The sequence below is a fragment of the Teleopsis dalmanni genome, chromosome X (genome assembly GCF_002237135.1).
Source record: "Teleopsis dalmanni isolate 2A chromosome X, ASM223713v2, whole genome shotgun sequence".
Lineage (NCBI taxonomy): Eukaryota > Metazoa > Arthropoda > Insecta > Diptera > Diopsidae > Teleopsis > Teleopsis dalmanni.
The window spans coordinates 32,515,216-32,540,615 of record NC_051848.1 but is presented as its reverse complement, the minus strand read 5'-3'; the positions used below and the strand labels follow the sequence as shown (position 1 = coordinate 32,540,615).

Genomic DNA, 25,400 nt, shown 5'->3' with positions numbered 1-25,400 from the left:
ACCCTATCACTTTGGTTTTAGTGGGTTTAAGTCTTACACTATGGCTGTTGCTGGTTTCCAAAAATACCCAAGCATTTCAACAAAAATAGATCCTTCTAATGTAATAAAATATCGTCTGCCCGCAAATGATGAAAATGAGATTTTTAATCGCAGTATTTGTAGCTGTCTCACTTTGCTCTGAATGAAAAATTCTGAAATTATTGTTCCCGTTTGTAATTAGAAAGTCCTCAACAAAAACCATTTTATTCAATGTATTATAAGATTTTAAAACAAAAAAAAAAGTTTATAAGTTTTTTAATATTTTATTTAATGAAAAAATTAAAATGCTTTATTGGAGTATTCATTTTTACGGTAATACAATCAATAAATGTATTTTGACTACTTCAATTAAGTTTTAACATTCATTTCACTTTATTAATTTAAATTTTGTAATTTTTAAAAAACGAAATTCAGTACTAAATAAATTTTTAATTATTATTTAAGTATACTGATATGACTCATTTAAAATGTTTAGTTAAAATTACATAACTGATGCTTTATACATAAAAAATATAATTCAAAAAATTTATGCAATAATAAAAATTAAAATCTACAATACAAAAATCTAAATTTTATAATTATTTACTAATAAATTAAATCCAGTTTTTTTTTAATCGTGAATCTTAAATGTTCCAAATATTATAGGAACCGCCGAATAATAAATTTAATACGAAAATTCGATTTCCGAATTTATTGTTTAGTTCTAATAGACAGAGGTATATCCTTTTAATAATGCACATATGTCAATATTTGATCTTTTGCATATGGAATGATTTTATTTAGCTTTACGATTTAAGATTTTAATTTCTTTGGCCCATACAACACCATTGAGAAACTCGCCAAGAAAGTAAAGACAAACCGTGAATGCTAATATGGCAACAAAGAAAACTATGCGTTGTGGTAATTGTAAGACTTCCAAAACTGGGTATACCCATACGCCAGAGTAGTGTTTAACAACATGTATCCAAATCAAATAAGTGATCATGAATATGCCAAGACCAGTAATACCTCTTTTACGTTTTGGATATTCACGGAATGAAGTAAACATTTCTAGTATGATGAAAACTAGTATGTTAGTGTGCATTATGTGATTAAGCCAGCTATAAAAACCGAAAAATTTATTTTATTAGTATACAAGATAATTACATCTATGTATAATACTAACCTTGGAAAAACGGCATCCAATACTTTTGGAAATACAAGCTCTCTGTCTATAGCATAAAGTGACCAAAAAGTAACAGCTACATTCACTGCTAATGGAAAAGCAAATGCTGCCATAACATAATCCTTCAGCTTCCGTATTGCCGGCAAATGCTTCGGTGCAACTTCGTTGGTGCCCACAAAGTCATTAATAAGGCAAACTGTGTAATAAAAAACTTGCACTATCTATAAAATTAAAATTTAATAAAATTATTTCTTTATATTTTAAAATAATGGATAAATATATTTTAAATATAAATACAAATAAAAATAAGTCATTTATAAGGCAAACTGCTTAATAAAAAGTTTGCACTATCTATAATATAAAAATTTAATAAAATTATTTATTTATATTTTAAATTGTTGGACAAATAAATTTTAAATATAAATACAAATTAAAATATTTTAAGAGTTTCTTAATATGTAATATTTACATTATATATAGTGTCATAAACGATCGGGGAAAAGTTCTTAAGCTATGAATTTAACTTAATCAAGACTTACATTTTAAAATAAGAATCAGAATAACTAACATTAGTTGATAATCTATATTCACAAAAACTAGAATATCTAGTACCTAGTGGTATCTAGTATTGGACATTAATAACTAATAACCAGATTATAATGCCATTAAGATGAGCTTCTGAATATGTACTCCTAAATAACTGCTTTTAATGTGCACATTTTTATAAATTTATTTATTTATGTTTATATATATTGTCATAGTATCGTATAATTGTTTTCTATATACATATATATAATTCATGTTTCGATGTTAATTATTTTATAATTGTTTTTTTGTGATATGCACTAAAATACTGTTACACTGTATTAAAATTTTATAGTACCGTGATGATGACTATAGATTATAGTCGAAATATCGGTTAAAATAAAATCTTTTTAAAGCAAACAAATAAATAATTTTTTAAAAAGTTTATTATTTAACCCGTAAAATAAGAAAATTATTATTAAATTTATAAAAAAATTAAACTAAATTGACATAATTAATGCGTTTTTTTCCAATTAATTAATTTGGTTTTTTTATAAGTCAATAGCATTCGCAAATATCAGATTAATGGAACTCATATGTATAGTTTTGATTTTGTAAGTGCCCACCAGCATGCATTTCTTATTGCTGAAATTTGATCCGCAAAATCTTACTCAAATGCTTATCCACAATAAAGTCAAAACTTTGTTTATATAATTTAGGGCACATAAGCAATTGGAAGTCACACACATATAAAGCACTAAAACTTGATTATTCCTCTATTTTAAGACCCAATGAGATAAGATAATGATAATCAACTAATATGAATAATTAAGACTATGTGTGCTGTACTATAATCCAAGTAATAACTCGAATTGTTAAAAATTTTTACCGCATCCAGAAAAGTAAGATATTTGAATTTTCCGCCGAATGTGCTGTGCATATTAGCATCAGATACCGGAAATTTTACATAGGTGTAGTCGTAGTGTATGGCATAGCTAAATTGAACAGCAGCAGTCAAGTGCATCAGCACACGCAACGCCTTGTAAACGCCGTTATATATCTTCTTCGCAGCATGCTCAGAATTATGATTATGATGCGTCTTCGTCATTTCTTCGTCACTTTTTCAGGAACTGCACTTCCAGATAATGTAATGAAATTTTTATACCACTAGTATGTTTCAAAGTTTAAAGATTTATTATCTTATTGATAACCTTTAACACATTATTGAACTCTTACGCTTTGCTGTTAAACAACAAATAACCGAAAAAAGAGAATAAATCAATGAACGACTACAATATGAAAAAAATAAAGAAGAACTTGTCAAAACGCACAAATTTGACAACTACAATACTTTTCAAACTTTACAAATTAGGGAGGCGCGTAAAATCAGCTGTTTTGCGTTGTTAAAAAAAGTAATGCACTTAAAAAACAAAAAAAGCAAATTTAATATAATTCAGTAAAGTAACGCGATAATCACATGCAGCGTTTTTGCGATAAAGGTAATTATGTTTTTTAACTCACGCTTTCGAAAAAAATAAGTATTAACATTGTAATTAACACGACTAACAAACTAATGAAAATTGATTATTACAAGCGCCCTACAGACAGTCATCGATGACATTGTTAGAGAGTTTAACCTATTTGCAAACAAGTCTGCAAAATTGTTCGTAGCAGCAAATTTTTTCAACAGTATATGATGCTCCATATGTACAAAAAAGAATAAATTAATGTTAATTTTTTCTTGCCGCGAGTAACGCCTCTTTATGAGGAAAAGAAAGTATTTAAAAGTTAGATGGGTTCGATTCACAAAGAAAAGACAAGGACAAAAATTTTATTTAAATTATTGAAATTTGTCTAACTATACAACGCTGTTTCGATTATTGCCAAGTACTCATCATCAGTGATCTTAGGAAATAATCGAATTTCTTAATTAGTTTATGTAGTAACTTTGAGAAACATTGTGTATATACAAGTGCGTTTTACGAGCAAATTTTGGAGTAAATGAGAGCATCTGAGAGCGTAACATCTCTGTCGAAATTTAAAAATGCTACACAGACTTTTTGTGTTGGTGTGTGAAAAATCTGTTCCATGAAAATCTGTGTAAAGAGCGAAATTTGACACTTTATTTGTGTTACGCTCTCAGTTTGTACTTTACTTGTGTTTACTTGTAAACAGATCTTATGAAAATTGCACTAAAAGTGAATCTAGATTGAAAAAGTTATCCAGATTTACCAATTGAAAACAGCATTTGATTATGCTTCCTCAAATGCTGTCTCGTGCAATATCTTTGAAAATGTCTGGAGCTGATTTTACAGTAGTAACTTAAGTTCAAAAATTTACTTGAATATAAATTAAGTGATACATATTAGTCCTTTAATTTTTTGCTATTACATTTTAAAATTCCCCCTCTGACCGGTATCTTTTAATTTGTTAAATACAATACTAGTTCGCTCTCTTAAACTCTGTTACTTTATTTTATTTTGCGTACACGAATGAAAATATAATAAAACTCAAGTAACTCTTTACTACATTTTTAAATACAACTATGTACATAAATAGAATTACTATTGCAAAGGATTTGTTCAGAAAATTACCATAGTGAAAACTGATACGATTAATACGATACGCAATCAATCGCGTTCACACGGAAGTCTTAGGCTTCAAACTCATCACCCCTTTTAATATTTCAAAATAGTTACACTAGATATTCTCTTTTTATTCAATTGAATGTTTCAAATTTGAAATACATTTTAAAAATCCCCTTAAATGAGTCTTTTTATACGCTCCTGTACACAATAGAAGCAGATTTTTATTTGAGAATCATTGATGTGTTTATGAATACTATTGTATTAATAATATTGTCACTACTTTTTATGGATGCAGTATCGATGTTAGTCAGTACCGATTGTAATAAATTGTACTCATTTTTAGATAAAAAAAACAAATAGTTAATGTTGTAATGGAATTTAAAATAATAGTGTATTTCAATAGTAATACGTTTCCAAGTAAGTTAACTGGTCTATCGAAACATACTAGTGGCCAGTGGAAACACATGTATTATATTTAATCACCATTTCACCTATTAATCAATAGTCACATTCTTGTTACTAATTAAATTAATAGTAAAAGCCATTAAATTAATTTAATTAAAATTTAATATTTAAAAATTACTATTATAAATAATAGTTACAAAAAATTTTATATGAGTTATTTCTTATTGTCATTATCTTTGTCAAGCGCTTATCGATTCCTGCTACTAGAAATTTGGAACTAAATAATTGAATCGTATTTGTATGTAAAAATTAAATAATCAAACTTCATATTCAACTTCAAGTGTGGTGAATAAAACTGAATATCTCAAAAGAACGCGCAAAGTAGCGAACCAGCTACAAAAGAAGACAGACATTGTATTGTCGCAAATTGTGGTATCTGCTTTTTAAGACGTTAAGAATTTATCATGACCTTTAAATAACTAAAACAAAGTTTTTGTTTTTTCGTATGTATAATTGTTATCACAGAAATTTGAAGTGTTTTACATTTATTAAAATTGATTTACGCCCCTGAATTTCAATTTGATTCTGCACATAAAATGATGTTTAAATCTAGTCTGCTTACAACCACTCTTAACGCGACATGATAAAAATATATTTCATTTTCTCAGTATCTCTTATTTACGCAGTATCAGTGAATTGCACAAAATGGTTCGTAGAAAATCCTGGGTTCAATAATCCAGCAGCATGGGATTCGGAACACTTGCCATGTCCTTTGGAGGAAGTTGTTTTTCCAGCTTATTTCTCTGCTATCATGCCTATTCCACGAGAAGTAGATGTAAAAGGTTTTGTATTACCAACTGAAGGCGCACTGCTGTTAAGTCAGGACTCAACAATTTATTTTGGTGCTGGAGCTAATAAACGTAGTTGTCAAAATAGCAAAAATAGCAGAGCCTATATTAAGGTACCAAAAACACGAAAATGGTTAGATCCACAAAACTGGAAATCTTCGACAGGTTTAACTCTAAATAAAGCTATACCTGATATGGAACGCGTACCGTGCAGCAACGATTCCGTTATAATAAAAAGTGATGGCCCCTTATCAATTGATTTGGAAAATACCGAATTTTTACGTATAGGACAATTCAACTTAGCAGGTGTCTTAATATTTAAAGATTATTTGCAGAATTTAATTATTAATAACCTTGGAGCTCTATTATTTAAAAATACTGAAGGATTAAGGGTAGAATATTTTCGCAATGATATATGTGGCTGTCATCAAGACTTTGAAACCATGGTTGAACCAATATGTCATAATGTTTTACCAACATGCAAACGTCCTCGTTGCTTAGTGCCTGTTAAGCCACTGCTAAGTTGCTGCCCTATATGCGGAGCTGTATATCAATTTAATGTAGAACAATGCGATGATGCTACCATATATAAAGTTCGCAAAACTATATCGGAAGCAATCAAACAGCAGAAACTGGAAGATGATTTGGATTATTATGTAAGCTACGTGAATTCGCGGGAGAGCGGATATTTTTTGCAAATGATTGTAGTTGATCGCGATGATTATACCGAAAAAAGCACAGAATTTGTGAAGAAGTTGAACGCTGTCACGGATTGGAACAAAGTTATAGCTAAATCTAAATTACACAATATACAATATGCTGGACGTCCCTATAATCCCAATATTACATTTGGATCAGTTCTACTTATTATACTGTGCATTTTGTTTGTTATATTGGTGGGTTTAGTTATATTCGCACATTATGCTCCAAACAATCGTTACCTAAACCGTATTCCAGTTTGGATTCATGACACCAATCGGTGGCGTTCTTTAATTCTGCGGTCTACTATGGTATTTTCACGTTTCGATAATACTACAGGCGGCGCCGCAGACACAGACGCTCACAGCAGCATTATAGTAGGCTATAATGCTGAAAGTGGTGCAATTAGAGAGCGTGCATTTAATAATCCAATGTATGGTGAAAATCCTTCCTGTTTAACAGAAAATACCGAAATGAGACGAGAAGTAAGCGAACCAAAACGTGAAACTAAGCCAAGTAATACACAAATTTTAGAACCCATAAATGTCATAGATACAGTGGTAACGCATGAAGAACAAGAACTTACAGAAATCAAATTAGATACCTCTTCAGACGACGAAAGCGATGACGAGGTAGAGACAATCGAATAGCTATATTGTATTCAATCAAATATATGAAAATAATAAAAAAACGTAATTATTAATGTATTTAAAAATGATATGTATTTAAATTATTTGCGATTAATACACATAACTTGCTTAATCAAAGCAAAAAAGTGAAATAAAGTGTTGATTTTTGTTTTTTTCTAAAAAATATTATAACGAGCTTAACTAAGAATATTGATCAATTATATTGCTTAGTCTCTAAAGGGATTTATTTCTGTGCTAAACATTCCACCTTTCAGAGATTTCAGAGATGAGGCATTTACATTAAAAAAAAGGTGTGTTGTTTAATTTTATAAGATAAGACTATTTATCCGACCGTCTAGTTTGACCCAAAATACTCTATCACTTTTTAATCAAACACAAACATTTGCTAATAATGTTCTTGTCTATAGATACATATTTTTATATATATGTTAGATTAGGCTAAAATTTTTTTATTGTTAATAGTGATCAAAATAAAAAATATATGGCTTAACAAATCATAACTGTAATCATGGAGTTATCACTTAGTACCATCTGATTCTGTTTCTCAAGCTTCTCGATGACATGGAAAATATCAGCGATTCTGGTACAAATATTTTTGCCTATATTAGGTTTGTATGCATCTGTTTTTAAGCAGTATTGCTTGCAATCTTAAAAGTTATGGATAAAGAAGATCACAGTAGTTCCAAATGACCAGCGCTTAATATCCTGGTCAAATTTATCACGTTATCAACACTAATCCATGAATGCAAAAATCCAACAACTTAGCTCTTCAATGAGTTTCTGGTCATTCTGGAATATTAGAAAACGAAAAAGTTAGCTCGTCACCTAAACCTGCCACAATTTTTTGTGAAACTAGCCATTATGTGTGATGAATCATATGAATAAAATCATTACTGTCGAAATGACGATATATAAAGGAACGTTAAATTAATGTAACCTTAAACAGACACATATTTGGTCTAGGTGACAATGAAGACAATGTGAATAATTGTTTATACTTTTGCGCCGTCATTTCAAGACTCAGACTAGAGTTCTCGAGTTTAGTTTATGGTTACTTTTTTTGATGAAGACAACGTAAAAAATTATTTATACTTTTGCGCCGTCCTTTCAAGACTCAGACTACAGTCCTCGAGTTTGATACTTGAGTAGTTAAATTATAAACTCCTTATCTCTTTTTAACGACGGACAGATTTCCCAGATCCATTCTTTCATATTTTAAATAAAAAAGGGGTTTTACAAAAAAAGTGATGTAGATTGCATTGTTTTTCAGTAGAAGGAAGGAGTAGAGATGCGAGCTGTTACCATCTCCAATAAATCTTTAATCGCAATTCCTTATGTCTTTTAAAAGTTTACCACTTTCTTAAAAGACACTGACAATTTTTGTAAGTGATGTGCTTTCTTAAAAGTTGAACGATGGCCTTCAATACTCTGCATATATAGTTGATTAATGGAATTCCTATTAAACGAATACTTATAAAGAGTGTTCATCTTTAATCAGTGCCTCTTAATGCTATTAACACACAAACTCTAAAAAAAACCTTTGTAACAAATTTAAGTTCAAACGCTAAGAATAAAAACGTTAGTAATTATATGAGCTCAGTTACAGGTTATTATTAGACTTCAATTTGTATGTTATACTAATCGATAAATCGTAATGTATACAACTTATACGGCGTCAACATTTTGTTGGTTATTAGAACAAATGACATTAGGTCACAAACGCGGTGTTTAAAATGTGCTCTAAAACACCCCTATAAGAAGACGGATAAATCGATATACATTTTAGGGTACAACATTGCACGATTTCTTGGATAAAAGTCTGTGGTAGAAGAACGCATTCGTGTCATTGGATTATGGAAGAAAATTTAAATTCACTGTGGCTATTGTATATTAATAACAGAAATTTAGAGTTAGTAGAACTTGCTCTAGTTGATAACCACAAATTTTATGACAAAATTACAGAAACACTTTTCTTCACAATATAAGTTCTAGGTCATCATACAAATCAATTTACAGGGTGTGTTGCGACAAAGTGCGGCATTTCAATTTTTGAGAAAACAAATTCAGTTAAATGTACATTAATTTAGTAGATAATTTTGATTTTGGGTAATTATGCGTTCCAGAAACCTTTTACAGATGGCATCAAAAGATTTCAATTATTCATAACTTTTTCACAAAACACATCTTTCGGCGGTCAATCGCCGAAATCATTTAGGAGAAAATGAAGAAGCTCTGTATCTGATAACATATTGTCATCAAATACTTTTATTAATAACTTCTTAATTTCTTTGACAGTGTATTATAATTATTTTTATTAGATGAGACAAAGGTGCATTGCAACCTATGAGATCCGCTGTGTTTTGCTTGAAAAGAGGTCCTAAGTTAACCTGGACAAATTAAGACTGTTGACAAACTTAGTAATATCTCTTGTTTCTAAATCCAAAATCTAATGCAATTTAATGAAAGTCGAATAAAGGTACTAAAGTCGTTTTCTGGATGGAAATTTCACTCTGCATTTTACAGAATCTACAACTGAGGGTATCCTTTAATATCATTTTTGAAGGATGATAGTTAACAGAAGCATATTCAATTAAGAAACAAGTGATTCAGAAACCTGTCATTTACGTTGTTGATTTGTATGAGTTGTATAGGCTGTTTAAGGCCCTTAATAATATAATATAACATATAACATAATCTCATTGAAACCGAAAGTCGTTTAGAACATATTCATCGACACATCAAAAAATAAATAGTTGTTACTGCTTTTATTTCGGGTGCTATTGATGGTGACAGTCCAAATTTCAAATAACAGCAATAAACTGTACATTTCTTCAGGACACATTGGTAGTCAATGAATCACCTTTTCGTGTTCTTGACTCCAAATATCTCTCACAGTGTTGCTTATTAACAATAATACTAAGACAAATAATACTCAGCCTCTTAGTCTCAGAGTGTTTAAGAGTGTAAACGTTTTTCATTGAATATTTACTATACTTTGGATGTCGAAGTAGTACAAAGGCGCCACTGTAAAGCTCCAAGTAGCTATATATTATAAAGATATATATAAAGATTATTTTTGAAAGTTCTATGTTCGGGAAGTGCGCCAGTATCTTTAAGTGGTTAACTTCCATAGTAGTCTGTACATATTATATATTGATCCACATTATTTTTTTTTTTTCGGTAGAGTTTTGATTTTTGGGTTAATTTTTTTATTTCAGTAGATATCGATAATGTGCACTCCCGACTTTCATTCATAACACACCTGGAAATAATTTCTTGAATTTATTCCGTTTAATAAAGAAACATTGTATGGATAGTAGTATCATGTGATATGTATTATACAATTTATAATATATTTATTTATATATTATGTATATCAATTTATAATAAATAATTACACACATATATGTATATAGAGAAGCTGATAAAAACACTTTTCAAAAAATCGAAAAAGTAACTTAATAACTCTGTTAAGCTACCGAATTATACAGCAAATATATATCTGCTATTGTATTACCTATTTTTTTAAACGAAAAATGATTATTTAATTCATGTGCTTTTTTAATTAACAATTTTTTAGTTAATTATTTTAGTGCTATTAAATAATGTAGAAGAAGACTTTACACTCGAAACTTTGTACAATATATTAGCTGTCATAATTTCGTTATTGGGAACCTTTTCACCCTGGAATTATTGAAATGTCTCGGAATGATTGTGACAATAAAAATGCTGTTTTGATTTTATCTAACTTCATGACCTTTTTCTTGTTTACACATTATTGTTTTATTTTGTTTTCTTTTTATTTAATATAAAACAACATATTTTACAACTTTTTTTCGTTTTGTTTGAAAAGACAGGAACTCAATTTGACAGGAAACCAATTGCAATCTATATTCGGCCAGCGGTTGAAATTTAACCTATGTTGTCTTTTCCATTCTCACCGTTAGTGAAAAAAAAACTGGGCGTTACTGTTTTTACTAAAATTAATAGTCAAATGCTCATAACCGGAATATCGAAATTGGATTCCAGATAATAATCTGGGTCTACCATCTGTCTGACCTTCACTGTGAACAATTCCTTTTATTATCAGCTCATATTAGAATCGTCACGTTTGATTATCTATTGCAATAGCTATATACTTGATTGTAATTGTTATTCCTTTAGTTTTGCAAATACGTCTTTGCAAAACTGAATTTCCGTAAAAATATGTGGAACAAAGAGAGAACAAACCTATTGTTTGCGAAAGGACAAGCGAACAGAGAGAGTATACACAACTCATGCACTATCATTCATTCATTTATAGATGGATGTTGTTAACCTTCATAGAGACTTGGGCGTATCAACAGTAATAGAAGAAGCTACTCGATGCAGCCGTGAGTACCTTTCAAAGTTAGAAGGCCACCCTAACCAAACAGCTAATAAGGTCCTACTGAACAAAGACCACAAACGATTAAAAAGGAAGGATACAATTAACATCGGCTAACTTCACTTAATTTAATTTGAATTAATTTAATGTGATTTAATTTAATTTGATTTAATTTAATGTGATTTCGTTAAGATGTGACTCAATCTAATTTTATTTTGAAGTATTTGATGATTCAATAGTTTTTCCAAAGCCATGACTTAGGGAAAAAATAAAATTAGTTTAAGATTTGATTCACTTATTGTTAGGATCTAAATGTAACATTCAATAAATAATATATAAATTAAGAAAAGAAAAAAAAAATTTATAGACGAAGTTGCACCAAGAATGTATGTGGAACCAGTCTCATGGGGTCTGGTATACGCACTTATATATATATTTATTGACTTATTTTTTATTTGTTAGGTATTAAGTTTCATAAAATTAAAATATTTTTTCACATGTAGATTATTTTACAAAATGCCAAGCATTATAAATCTAAATTTTGGAAATATTTAGACAATGTTATATATTTATCAGCGATTTCAAAAAAAATCATTTTATTTAATCTTTCTACACTAAGAGATTTCAAACAAAATATGAACAAATATTTATTTGATTACGTATGTTTATACGAGTATTTCGAAGAATCTATACATGTGATGAAGAATTTTATATACTTTGGTAATCTGCAGAATTTTTATGGGAAGATGATAGAGTTTCATTAGAACAGTGTAAAAAATATCATATAGGTACATGTAGCATAATATAAATAAATAAAAGAAAGATGTATAGGACTTGATTTCGATTTTCAAGTAGCTGCGATTTGTCGATGATTTATTTTATTTCTTTTAACATAATAAGAATAACATGAAGTGGCTTATATTAAAATAGCATATAGAGCCTACACAAAAGGGTTTAGAAAATTACCTATGTGTCAGTAGCTTAATAAAAAAAAACAACTGGAATAATATACCAGGATTAAAATAATCCAAATCACTTATTGGTACCTATAACAATAAGAGATACCAGAATTGTATGAACCTATCAAAAGAAAAACATAGAATCAACACAGGAATCCTAACAGTGCACTGTAAACTAAAACACCACCTTACAAGACTCGGCATACTTACGGATGCAAACTGTAGATTCTGTTAAGAGAATGAGGAGTCGGTCACGCATGTGCTGTTAGAATGCCCTACGCTAATGCACATATGGAATAGGGTCTTGGGAATGTATATTCTTACGGAAGGGGCAATAGAACTGTGTAAAGTAGGTTTTATACTACTTTTTGTTGACGCAACAGGGCTTAGAGACCTACTCTAAACCCAGAAGGAGAAATAATAGACCCAATGGTCGCAGTACCACATCCCCTCAAAATAATAATAATAAGTAACAGAATATCTAACTAATTTAGTTTTTGGTCTGAAGGCCCTAATACCCATGACTTAGAAGTTAGGATATTATTTGAATTCGAATTATGTATTTGAATTAGCAATTCGTATCTGCCAAAGCCGTGCAAGTGTAAGCTATAGGGTTTTAGTAAATATAGGCATTTTATTTTTAAATCAATATGCATATATGGTATATACATAGACATAATTCAGAAATGCTGGACGTAGCGCAACTAAATACGAGTATGATGTCAAAAAAATAACACTACCCTATTGTTTTCAAAGTGGAAAAAGTGAAAAATTTATGCGGCAACTGAGAAATTATCTATGATAACATATGTATGTCTTGTTTATATTATTGTATGTACACATTATTGGCGTATGATTTCTAGAGTCTGTAAATTGTGTAAATACAAACCATATTGTGTTTTTATAAAGTCGAAGAAAAGAAATTTTAATAATTTTGAAAACTGAAAATTGAAAATTGAAAATTGAAAACTGAAAATTGAAAATGTAGAATTTAGTATATTCTCAGCAGATACATTAATATATCAGTATAGTGTTTTCCTTCATATTTGCTGGTAACAATAAATTATTGCACCAATAATAATTCCTGTAAATTTGTTTTCATAACAACAGCTGAACGTTTTCAAAATGCATATACGTACTACGTACATTAGATCATCCAACCCTGCCGCATGCAAAGTGCAGGAATTCATGCAGAATAATTTCATTGGAATTATCATATGTACATAGGTGTGTTATGTCCAAGAACGACTGCTGCTCTGTGTCCAGCGGAATTGCCAATATTTCAATAAAAAGTTGCGAAAAAAAGCTACTTTCAGTGCAATCCAATAAAAATTATGCGCTATAAAATTCAAGTAAAAATGGAATGCAATAAAAATGCTCAAAAAAATTGAATTCAACAACTACCAAAGCGCACAGATCCATCAGGAATCCGTAATATAAAGTCAATTATGTGTCTGGCAACAAATCAATTCACAAATAATAAATAATTAAAAGCAAGAATTTCTCAAGTGGAGTAAAAATGTGGATACAAATGCTTTTTCAGCAAACTTTTCTGAGCAGCTTTACTTACATACGGAAAGAAAATCGAATTTGCATTTCCGTCTTCCATTAAACATTTTCCTTATTATTTTCTTTTACTTATTCAATATTATTATATATTGTTTTTTTATTTAACAGTTAATTGCCTTTGCCTAGTACCAACACCTAGTTTCACCTAGTTTCACGAAAAATAGACACAAAGATCTACAGATATACATATAAAAAATGTGCCACAAAATTTCGACGGTACGACAGGTTAGCTTAAATCTTTGCTCATGGATTGCCCCAAGTACATTAAAGTAGTTACATTATTTATACCAGAGCTGTCCAAAGTACGGTCCGCGGCTAATGTTTGTGCGGCCCGCGACATGTTTTTAATCTACTACAATTACACAAATTTTCTTTTCGTTTACTGGTAGTTTTTGTTTCTTTTCTAAAACTAAATTTAACATTATAAACGTATTTCTATTTTTGTCAAAAAAAAAACAATAAACTTATATATTTGTTTCTGCGGCCCTCCAATCTATTCCTATTACCCTCCCTGAAAATCTTGTTCTAGCTTTGCGCTTTAAACTTCCCCAATACCTGTCCCACTACTTCGATGAGTGGGACCGTAAACTCCACTCCATTTCCCTATATAACCGCGGCTTTCGTGACCCCAGTCACAAAATTTACCGCTAACCTCGCCCCCGCTCATCTGCTCTAACCCCACCTCCTTCTCTATAACCCAATTTCCCTAATGTACGCCCTTGCTTTCTATCTTAGATAATGCTAGCTCGCTAGGTACTAAGTCTATTTTTTCTCCTCTCTCCGCTGATTACTGGAATGAAATTTTCACAATGCTGTGGAAATCTTCTCTATTCATTTCTAAGAGGTGGTTTAGTGGGTTAAAGTCTTACATAGTGGCTTTCGATGCCAATGCCAAAAATACTGCCAAAAGATTTATTTTTTTTGTTCTTGTAGAAATATCTCATCTTTTTAATTAATTGCTAATAGTTTTTTATATAGGTCGAAATGTTATTTTAAATATAAGTCAATTTGTGAGTTTTCATTATTTACAAAATGTTTTTAATTTTTAATATAAATTATACGGTGCTGCGGAATTAATGATATATAATAAAAATTACTATTTTAATAGACACTTATTTTCATTTAATCATTATTATAAAAAACATGTTTTAAAAAAAAATTAATAACAAAAAAAAATATATATGTGATAAAAACAGAAATCACGTAATTACTATGATATTTAATTAATAAACCATATTTGTAATTGATTTAAATTAAATTAAATTATTAGCTTAAATTAAATAACATGAATTTTAATTAATATCAACTTATTGCTTATGCATATTAGTTCTCGGTAACGCAAAAGAAAAAGTACTGTAGAAGCTTGCATTTTCAAGCAAATTAATTTTGAACTGAGAAACGCAAGAACGCAAGAACACAAAAACGCAAGAACGCATTGGACACAAGTACGCAATTATTGTACTTCGCCGTTTAGAACCATTTTTTATAGATAATCAAATGATCATCAATAATAACATTTGCTGTTGCTTACAATAAACAATAGGTTTAGACATTTAACCCATTGAGAGCAGTGATAAAAGTAGTGTTCGATCATCACTTGATTGTCTGCATAACATGGGTCTTAGTCCGCCTTTAACTTTACATCTGAATTGCAGAAGCTTTCTATAAAACTAGAAAGGAAAACCATCTTCACAATACTATTTGGCTGATCAAATTATTTGTTATTTACTAATAAATAATTTATAATTTTATTTATAATTTTTATAATCTTATATGTCTATAAGATTATAGACAGGCTAACAATGTCGAATCATCGGGCTATACATTTTGAAATACTCTGTCATCCAAATCGCACTAATAATCAGAGGCTAGCAAGAATTCCTGAGAATAGAGATCAGGTAACGTACTTGACGTTGTTAAAGGAATTATTACAAAACAGGCCGCTGAGGAAACTCAAGACCACATGGAATGTAGAGACAGAAGTCAAAGCAATTACTGCTGCGATGATTAATGCATTCGAAAACGCATGTCCCCAAACCAACATTGCAGAAAAGTCGTCGACACCCTGGTGGAGTCAGGACCTTGGTGTAATAATGTATTGTTTAATTTATAACGTTTAATATGCCGAAAACTGATGACATCTTTTCAGTTTAATGTTTGTTCAGTTTAATATAATAGCTTTTTCGATTGGTAAATTTGGGATAATTTTTTCAATCGAGATACTCTGTTGCACTTTTACTTTTACTTTTTTTACTGCAATATTCATTTTTGACCGGTAAATCTGAAGCGAAACGTATAACACTCGAGATTAATTTATAACACTCTAGATATTTTGTCAAAATAGTAAAATTACCCTGAAATTAACAGCTGTTTTATATGATTTGACAGATAAACTGTGATTTGTTTCAATATATGCATTTGTGAAAAATAAAAATATCTACTAACTAAATCTAGATTAAATCCAGATTTATCTATTGAAAACGTCATAATTGTTCATACCATTATGACATATCGCTCTTAAATAATCAAAGAACGATTGAGATTTGAGAACTGATCATTACAAAATAAATAAACTAATTTTATAAAAAATTATAATAAATTTAATAAATAAATAGATATAAATAAGATAAATTTAAGAATAGAATATTTCAAATTGAATTAAGTAACTATTTTTATAAATTCTTACCAAACACCAATAGGTGAGGAACCGTATTTTTTGTTGGAATCCATCCGGTACCATTAAGCGGGCATTACTTTTCTCTAATTTGGTACTGCGATTTACTCCAAAATTATTAAAATATAGTGCGTAGGCAAATTGACCCAGAGCGCATAAATGTATTATAGTAACGAAAACTCGTGATTTGTATAGCTCTACCTTGGTCATATTTTATTCTTCTATTAGCACAGTACGGTGTATATTTTTGTAATATACCTTAGAAATTGAAAAAAGATTTTTATAGTGATGATTTGTAAAATTTGCATTATCACATTATTTTTTTTTTTTATACACATGTACTTAAATAAGTTAATTTGTAGAACAAATATTATTTAATATAGTGAATATATTTATTTAGAATTATTTATTATATAAATATTTTTATTCTTAATATTCCAGATAAATATGTAGATAGTATAAAATATTAAATAATATCAAAAAAGTCGAAAAATTTATTGAATCAATAGAATCACATTAACTAAACAACGTAATCAGGATTAAAATGTTCAACCAACTGAAACGGTTGAAAAACTTATTACCCAATCCATTCACAAATTCTTTCTTCGTTTCTTCTGGCCCATATGTTTTTTATACAGACACAACCCAGCACAATATATAACTTAGTTTAGGTTGTAGTGGCGATAGGGACATAACCAAAAAGATGGGGCAGCTTAAGTCCCTCCAAATGAATCAAAGGGCTGTATACATGTCTATTCATCACCAATACATCATGGCATGATTGAATGGTAAACAAAAGTATAGTAAATACGGCATTATCTGAATTTATAATTATAATTGATTTATTTTGTTTTTTCTAAGTTAACATTAAAATTAATTTTAAAGTTAAGTAAGAATAAGAAACTGGACTGCTAGGTCCTTCCACCTATAAGAACTAAATAAAAATTGTTGTTTTGTTTGAAGATCCCAGAAGCATGCTTACAAGTATGTAAACCGCTTGAAATTAATAATTTGAATGGAAAATGAATTAATATTGACTATCTATTGAACAGATTAAATTCTATTAATATAGTTTATTAAATTGTGTAAACTTTTACATTACATCAATGGGGATCAAAGGGTCCAAATTTTATGAGGGCAAATTTTATAGTTAGAAAAAAACATATTTCTATATATATTTCTGCTAATTCATAATTAAAAAATATTCTATGAATTAAAGGGCTTAGATTGAAAATTCTAAAAAGCCATTAAAAAAAATTAAACTAAGAAAGCAAGTGATTTCTTATCGCCGTTCAAGTCATTGGATCTTGAAAAATTTAAAGTTAAAGTATAGATAGATTACCATAATAGAAACAAATTAAAATGTTTTATTCAAACAAACTATAATACACTATATACACCTGACTCACTCTTAAATGCTTTTTAATTGAGTATTATATGTAATGTATTCTTAATAAAGGTAGGCTATATACATATAGATGTACATACATATATAAGGAGAGAGATATATTTTACTAATAAAATTAAACCACATTGTATAATGTTCTGGTTGCTTTTTATTAAGAAACAGTAGGGTATTTAGATATAGCTCTGTTAGTTGATAACTGTCTGTTTTGTAAGGTCGTAAAATGATAGACATCTAAACGCACATTTTTAATTCTTTCTCGGTAAAGTCATAAAACTTAATTGTCATAACAGCTGATTTTATTATTCTTATTTTCTTATACCGCAGAGAAAAGTAAATTCCAAGTAAAAGTTGTTCTTTTGTTTAACATTTCTACTTCATTAAATATTTTTACCAAATATTATAAATATAATTTAAATTGTGTGCTATACTACACAATAATGGAAATCAGCTGATGTTTTACTGAATACTACAAAAATTAACAAACCTGATGCCCCGGTATAAATACTTATAAAATTTTTCAATTTTTTTGAGTGACGACGTTACCGACTACCTTTGAATACCCTTTGTGTAAATAGATTTAAATCACGTATAATTTCGCTCATTATATTTACCCAGGTAAATTCTCTCATATGATTAAAAGAAGTATGACTAACAGATTTGAACGTACCTAATCCAAACATTTTGTTAATATACTTGTGTTGTCTTAGAAAACCAATAACTATGCCAATAACTTATAATTGGATAACTTAAATAAAGAACACAATGGAATCATTTAAATTTATAACCAGTTGGAACATAAGGTCAATGTATTTAGAATATATCACTTCACAATTCTATCCAATGAAATAAAGAACACAATGGAATCATTTAAACTTCTTCTAAGATACTTCTGTTTCAACAGAACAAATACTATATATGAATCAGATATGTATATAACCGGTTGGAACATAAGTTGAATATATTTAAAATATATCACTTTATAATTGGAAAAATCAAATAAAGCACTCAAGAGAATCATTTAAACTTCTTTTAAGATGTTCTTTCTGTTCTTTTAATAAAGAACACAATGAAATCATTTAAACTTCTTCTAAGATACTTCTGTGTCAGCAGAACAAATACTATATATGAATCAGACATATAACCAGTTGGAACATAAGTTCAATATATTTAAAATATATCACTTTATAATTGGAAAAATCATATAAAGTACTCAATAGAATCATCTAAACTTCTTTTAAGAACACAATGAAATGAATGATTTCTTTTAAGATACTACTGTGTCAACGGAATAAATATATAGATCAGGCATATAGTCAGATAGGGCATATGGCAATCGTCCTAAATATCAATGAAATTACTACATTTGTCCATTTACTACATTTGTATTCATTATTAATGCAATATGGCTTTGTAATATAAGACAAAACATTTGTTTTTAATTATTGAAACTATAACAGTACAAGTACATCTTTGGCTACGGACCTGCTGATATGGGTTCACAATGGGTTTAAAATTAAAACAAAAATTTCATAAGCATAGTTTCACTATATCTATGAGTCTATGAGATAACGAACGAATAATTATTCCGGCAAAGAAAGGAACTAATTTGTTGATAATTTTCTATTTGAATGTGAAAATCCTGATGGTAAACGGGTACACGGATGGTATGATTAATAAGTAGAGTGAGTGTGAGAGTGGATACACCATTGTAAACAAATCACATTGGGATGTATGAGTATAAGCAAATAAAGACTTGAATTAAAGATATTATAAGAATTACTGGATGGAATGAATTTCGCCTTTCCACCAATTAAAAATTCTTCAACAATTTCATTGACTTTTTTTCCTTGCATGACACATTGCAGACACTACAGCAACACAATCGATAACAGGGTTTCACGTCAACATTTTTTAAAGTCACAATCTATAAAATATTGCGTCGATTTCATTGGGTCAAACGCATTCAACAATTAAACCAAAAACAGCAAAACAGCAAAAAAAAAACAGACGAAAAGAACACACGAATTGTAGAATACATAAAAATCAAATCAGAAGACGAACGAATTAAGTTTATATCAACAAAAACTATTTGAAGCCCATTTGAATACTGAATTTTTTTTTCAGTTACACATTAAACAATTTGGCAACATAATTTTTACTTTGGTTCCCGCTTTCGGTTAAAAATTTGTTCGTTGATGCTTCTGTCGCGACGTTCTCAACCGTAACACCGTAAGACCGTAACACAACCAAACAATTCCGTCACTAAAAATTGACTGGGAACGAATTACGAACACAGCTTGGCGTTCAATTAAAGCAAGGGAACATGGAAACATGAGTGTTGCTGTTGCTCCAGATACATTGTTGCTGTTATTGCGATAGCAACAATTCTTCGTACTGCTGCGCTGCTACGGTTGATGTTGCTGCCGAGCACACACTGTTGCTGCTTAGGGTAATTTGCTGATGAATAAAATTAAAATACTAGGTGAGATAAATACAAACACCATATATTCCGCTTACATGACTAAGTTTACAGTTATGCCGAATTATGGCTCTTAACTAACTAACCTTATAAGTCATAAGGTATTTTAATTCGAAGATTAAGTTAGGATGTGAATTTATAGTGTAAGAAAAAGCGAAATTTATTCGATGTCACACTACTAACCAATAAAATCGAAAGTTAAAATAAATCCTCAACTAAAATTTATCTAAAAGTATTAAAAAAAAAAATAGAACGTTTTAGAAACGTTCGATTAATGTTGGAGATAATTTATTGGTCTAAGACAAATATGTACAAAAATGTACGAAATAAAAGTTAAAATCCTAAAAAAACAAAACCAATTTTAAAATATTTTCGACATAACCACTCAAAAAAGTACAAAAATAGTTATCATCAGGGATCGTAACAGTTATCATTGAAAAAATAAAAATCAACTAATAACTCTTATCATTCGCATTTTAAAATAAAACTCAAAAAATAATAACAGTTAAATTTGCTTTTTATTATGTGTTTCAAAAATAATTATTATCATGTGCCTTTTATTTTTCCACGCACAAAAAACTCTTACACTCTGCTTTTTATTTTAAAACGCACAAATAATTAATATTTTTGTCTTAAAAATATAAAAATCAAGAATAACTCTTATTATTGAAAACAAAATATAACTCATACGTCATGCCTATCTTACATGCAATATGCATTTTATATATTTGTTTTTAAACATATCAGTGTGAGTTATATTTTCTCTTCGAAAATAAGAGTTATTTCTGATTTTTATTTTTCCACGCATAAATAACGCTTACACCTTGCTTTTTATTTTAAAACGCACAAATAATTGTTATTTTTGCCTTAAAAATATAAAAATCAAGAATAACTTTTATTTTTGAAAACAAAATATATGCATGGAAAAATACATGCATCAGAAAATAAAAGACACAAAGATAATAATTATTTTTGAAAAAAATATATAATATAACTCAAATATATTTACTATTTTTTGACTTTTATTTTAAAACGTTTATATATATAGAGCATGCATAATATTAAGAATGAAAATTGTTAGAATGATAAAACTATATACTTAAAAAAGAACTTAGTCTGTTTGTTGTTGCGTTTTTTTCTGAAAAATTTTTGAAATAATCATTATTTTCGGTTTGTGATTATAATTTATTGAGAAGAATGAATTTAATACTTGAATTAAATATCCATTAATTTTGTTTTTTCGTTTGGAAGTTAAAATAGTTCGAAAGTTATATTGATTCGAAGTTAATTATTTACAAACATTTTCAAGCAATTTTTTTCGAAAACCGTGTTTACTCGAAAATGTTTGCAAAATCTATTTTTGCTTTCTCGTATATCAGTATATTAACTTATGAACATATTATACTAAACACAGAGCGTAGAATCTAACAGTCCCGTTCCTTATTCTTACTTAACTTTAAAATTAATTTTAATGTTAACTAAACAACTTTTCATCTATAATTATTATTATAGTCGTCGTATTAACTCAGAAAAATTTTTTATTTATTTATTTATTATTTATTTTTTTATTTTATTTAGTTAATATTAAAGTTAACTAAGAATAAGGAACCGGACTGCTAGGTCCTTCGCCTTTCTGAAATATATTTATTATTACCAGCTCCCAACGGAGCGGAGCATTGTGACCATGATTGATCTTTTGTACTGCAATATCAAGAGATGTTAGATATCGAGTTAAAAGATACTTGTTTGTTATTAGACTTAAAATCTAAAAAAGGGCCAAGCCATATGAATAGCACGTCTTTAAGGTAAGGCGTTAAGTACTTTATAACTGATAGTTTTTTTTTATCTTGCCTTTCTTTGCCGTCTTATATCTTGGTGAATATAAAAAATGGACCACCAACAATTAGTTAATTTTTTTTTTAACCACATATCTATATACCATATTTGTCTTCAATGACATTAATAGATGTCAAGTATAGATTTTATACCACTTACCTGAATTAATATTACTAGCAGTTGTAAATGGGTAATATGCAAATTTCTTTTTTCCAAAATCTTGATTAATTGTTTTCGAAAGGAAGTTTGTTGGTATTGGAAAAATTTGTATAACAATTTCTAAAGAGTTATTATTATATCAAGAAACAAATTTCATTTATTAGATAAACTTTACTAAGTCTACTAGAAACTATTAATAATTTTTAAATGACAAATAAAATAGGCATGGTTTACTTCATTACTGCAGAAGTTCTAGATATCATAAATATTTGACATACTAAAAATTAAAAACGTTATATGGAAATAATATTTCTCCTAGTTTTTCACAACACTCCAATTACTTTCAATCCTTATTAGATTAGATTGGAATGGCGGTCTTCAATTTCGTTTAATATCCATAATTTTGCTCAACCTACACGCTTTAACAAAATTATTCAAACTATTTGTACTTTTCAATATTTTGATGTTAGAATATGATTCTGTTCAATATATTCGAACATTGAGTATTCATATTATGCTCGTACATTTTTTACTGTCCTATGTATTTATATAAAACAATACAGCAACAAATTCTAACATAAAACACATTTGCTTTCAAATAATATAGTAATATCTTTATATATCACGTAAATTTTCGAACATTTGAACTCTCTTGAATGTACGTATTCTAGCATATTCAAACTTCCCGAATATCGTAATGCTTGAATAGTTTGAAGTAGTAATATCTACATAATGTCTAAAACTTGAAAGATAGTATGAGTGTTGAGGTCAAGGTTTATACTTAACCAAACCTAAAGAACTTATGCTTAAAATATAAATAATCAATAAATGTAAATTATAACTAAACTACAATGTGTCAATGTGTGTCGTGTTCTGTTCATGGTAAAAAATTAATAATGAAAATTTGACAAAAAAGAACACAATACTATAACGAAAATATACAATTATTCAGATGGTTAAAGGACAGTGTCACGAATAAATTATAATTTATTACTAAATTTTAGAATAAAGCATATAACTATTTAAACTTAATAATGTTTAAAGTATAAATTATAGCCACTAAGAAAATTGATAAATATTTAATATATGTATTTAAAAATGACTTGTTTTTAATACTATATGTGTAGTCGTACATAAGAATATGCCAGTCTTAATATATAATTAAATTGGTATGGAAAGTAGGGTATGTTGCAAAGTCGTGTTTACCGAATGAAATTTTCTCTCGCTAATTAAAATAAACTTTGCTTATATGCGCATGACTACATTATTGTTGGCATTGTTGAAAATTTGGGAACCAGTCAAGGGTATTCTAGGACAAACCCATGAGCTCAGTCTGCTTAGTTCGTATACAATTTTTGATAGGTGTTTTAATAATATATTTGGCCCACAAGGGAAGATACTACATAATTTTTTTTTTATTATTTTAGTTATATTTAGGATAATGTAAGTCAGGTTACAAAATTACTTTTGTACTTATTTATGCACTTGACTTTTATCCTGTTGCTTTTATTTACTTAATATGAAATATTTTTGAAGCTGGTTTCATTGCAACAAACAACAAATGTTGTTTATTTCATTATTCCAAACAAAATAACATGCCTATAGTGTGTAATCTTATTTCTTTCAAATAATTACTAAGAGTAATAAACAGAAACAAATTAATCAAGTTGACGTAAAGCTTTGAGCAATATTATCTTACTTTAAAAATCTATTTTTGCGGGCTGTTGCAAATATTTTACTTATATTGCTTACTTTTTGATAAGAACCAAGTTTATTTTGCGCAAACACACACACCTATATCTCTATATATACGAAAATTTTCTGTTTTAATAAATTTTTTCCATTATAAACGAATATATATATATATATATATATATATATATATTTATTATAATATATAATATATTTATATATATATAATATAATATTTTATATTAATAATATATATAATATATTATATATATATACCTATGAATGCACAAAATATTAGTATAATTATTAAATGACGAAACATAATAAATATCATCATCATCAGACCAACAGATTGTTCAGAAGGCAGACATTGCAAGGCAAATAGGCAATTAATATTTACCTATGACCCACTAGAATTATAATAACTGTGGAACTAATATACATTTCAACACATATAATTATATGTATATTAATATACATATATGTATCACTTATTTTAAAACTGTCTCATAGGTAATTTACATATCAAAAAAAATACATTGCTTAATGAAATAAATATTTTAACATGATTGTAAATAATTATGTTTGAAATCATAAAGTTTTGTTTTGGGGAACAACAGTTAATAACTTAATTGGTAAAATAATAGTTCCATTATATCATTATATGTATCTCAATTTCGATGATTGTGTTGGGTGTGTTTCTTTAACTTTTACTTTAATATTCATATGTACATTATATTTTGCATTTTGACTTATATATATATATATATGTAAATTGAAATAGAATAACTTTGACATATTAAATAATTGATGTAATAAATAATTTACTAAACTTATTAAAAAAAAACCTCAATAAATAATAAGATCAACAAAAACACTTAATTTTTATAAAATAAGCCAACAGAAAGAAATTAACTTCCCAGTAGTAAATAAATTCTTCAAAGCGCATCGTACAAATCTGAGATCCAAATAATTGCCAAGCCGATATCTGGGAAATGTCTTCAAGTCAAGTACTTCCTAGCTTTGAGCGACTAGAGAGACTCATTTAAGGGAAGGCTTTTGAAATTTTACTTAAAGTTCATACGTATGTATATGAAAAAAGTTATTTAAAAAAAAAAATCTATCATATATAGTTCGAAATATTTTAAAACTTTCACTTCTATAAGGCACTGTTTCCTTAGCAGTGATATAAGAAGTCTTCGGCAAAGGGGCGGGGAAGTAATAAATATAATTACAGTCAAATTTACATATCTCGTATTTTGTAAAACTCGAACTAAATAGAGGGCAACAGAAAGGGTTTACATGCAATTACAAGAAAATTCTTCAAATCGAAATCTCC

General features: G+C 28.4%; 2 protein-coding genes across 6 annotated transcripts; one reads left to right on the top strand and one right to left on the bottom strand.

The window, feature by feature from the left end:
• Positions 1-310: 310 nt before the first annotated feature.
• On the bottom strand, positions 311-22,497 carry LOC119687621 (androgen-induced gene 1 protein). Of its 4 annotated transcripts, none has more exons than XM_038102008.1 (4): positions 22,370-22,497; positions 16,500-16,745; positions 1,205-1,425; positions 311-1,139 (listed from the first exon to the last, which is right to left on the bottom strand). In XM_038102008.1, exons 2-4 carry the CDS (start codon positions 16,695-16,697, stop codon positions 815-817), a joined length of 744 nt encoding a protein of 247 aa, XP_037957936.1. In that variant the 5' UTR covers positions 16,698-16,745; positions 22,370-22,497; the 3' UTR covers positions 311-814. The 4 variants fall into 4 exon arrangements, with proteins under 4 accessions (XP_037957936.1, XP_037957935.1, XP_037957937.1 ...); XM_038102007.1 differs by lacking the exon at positions 22,370-22,497 and adding an exon at positions 20,055-20,215; XM_038102009.1 differs by lacking the exon at positions 22,370-22,497 and adding an exon at positions 19,676-19,866.
• On the top strand, positions 3,164-6,977 carry LOC119687620 (protein amnionless). 2 transcript variants are annotated; one of them, XM_038102003.1, is made up of 2 exons: positions 3,164-3,228; positions 5,391-6,977. In XM_038102003.1, the coding sequence occupies exons 1-2, from the start codon at positions 3,207-3,209 to the stop codon at positions 6,917-6,919; spliced, it is 1,551 nt and encodes a 516-aa protein (XP_037957931.1). In that variant the 5' UTR covers positions 3,164-3,206; the 3' UTR covers positions 6,920-6,977. The 2 variants fall into 2 exon arrangements, with proteins under 2 accessions (XP_037957931.1, XP_037957933.1); XM_038102005.1 differs by having other exon boundaries at positions 3,192-3,228; positions 5,409-6,977.
• Positions 22,498-25,400: the final 2,903 nt, after the last annotated feature.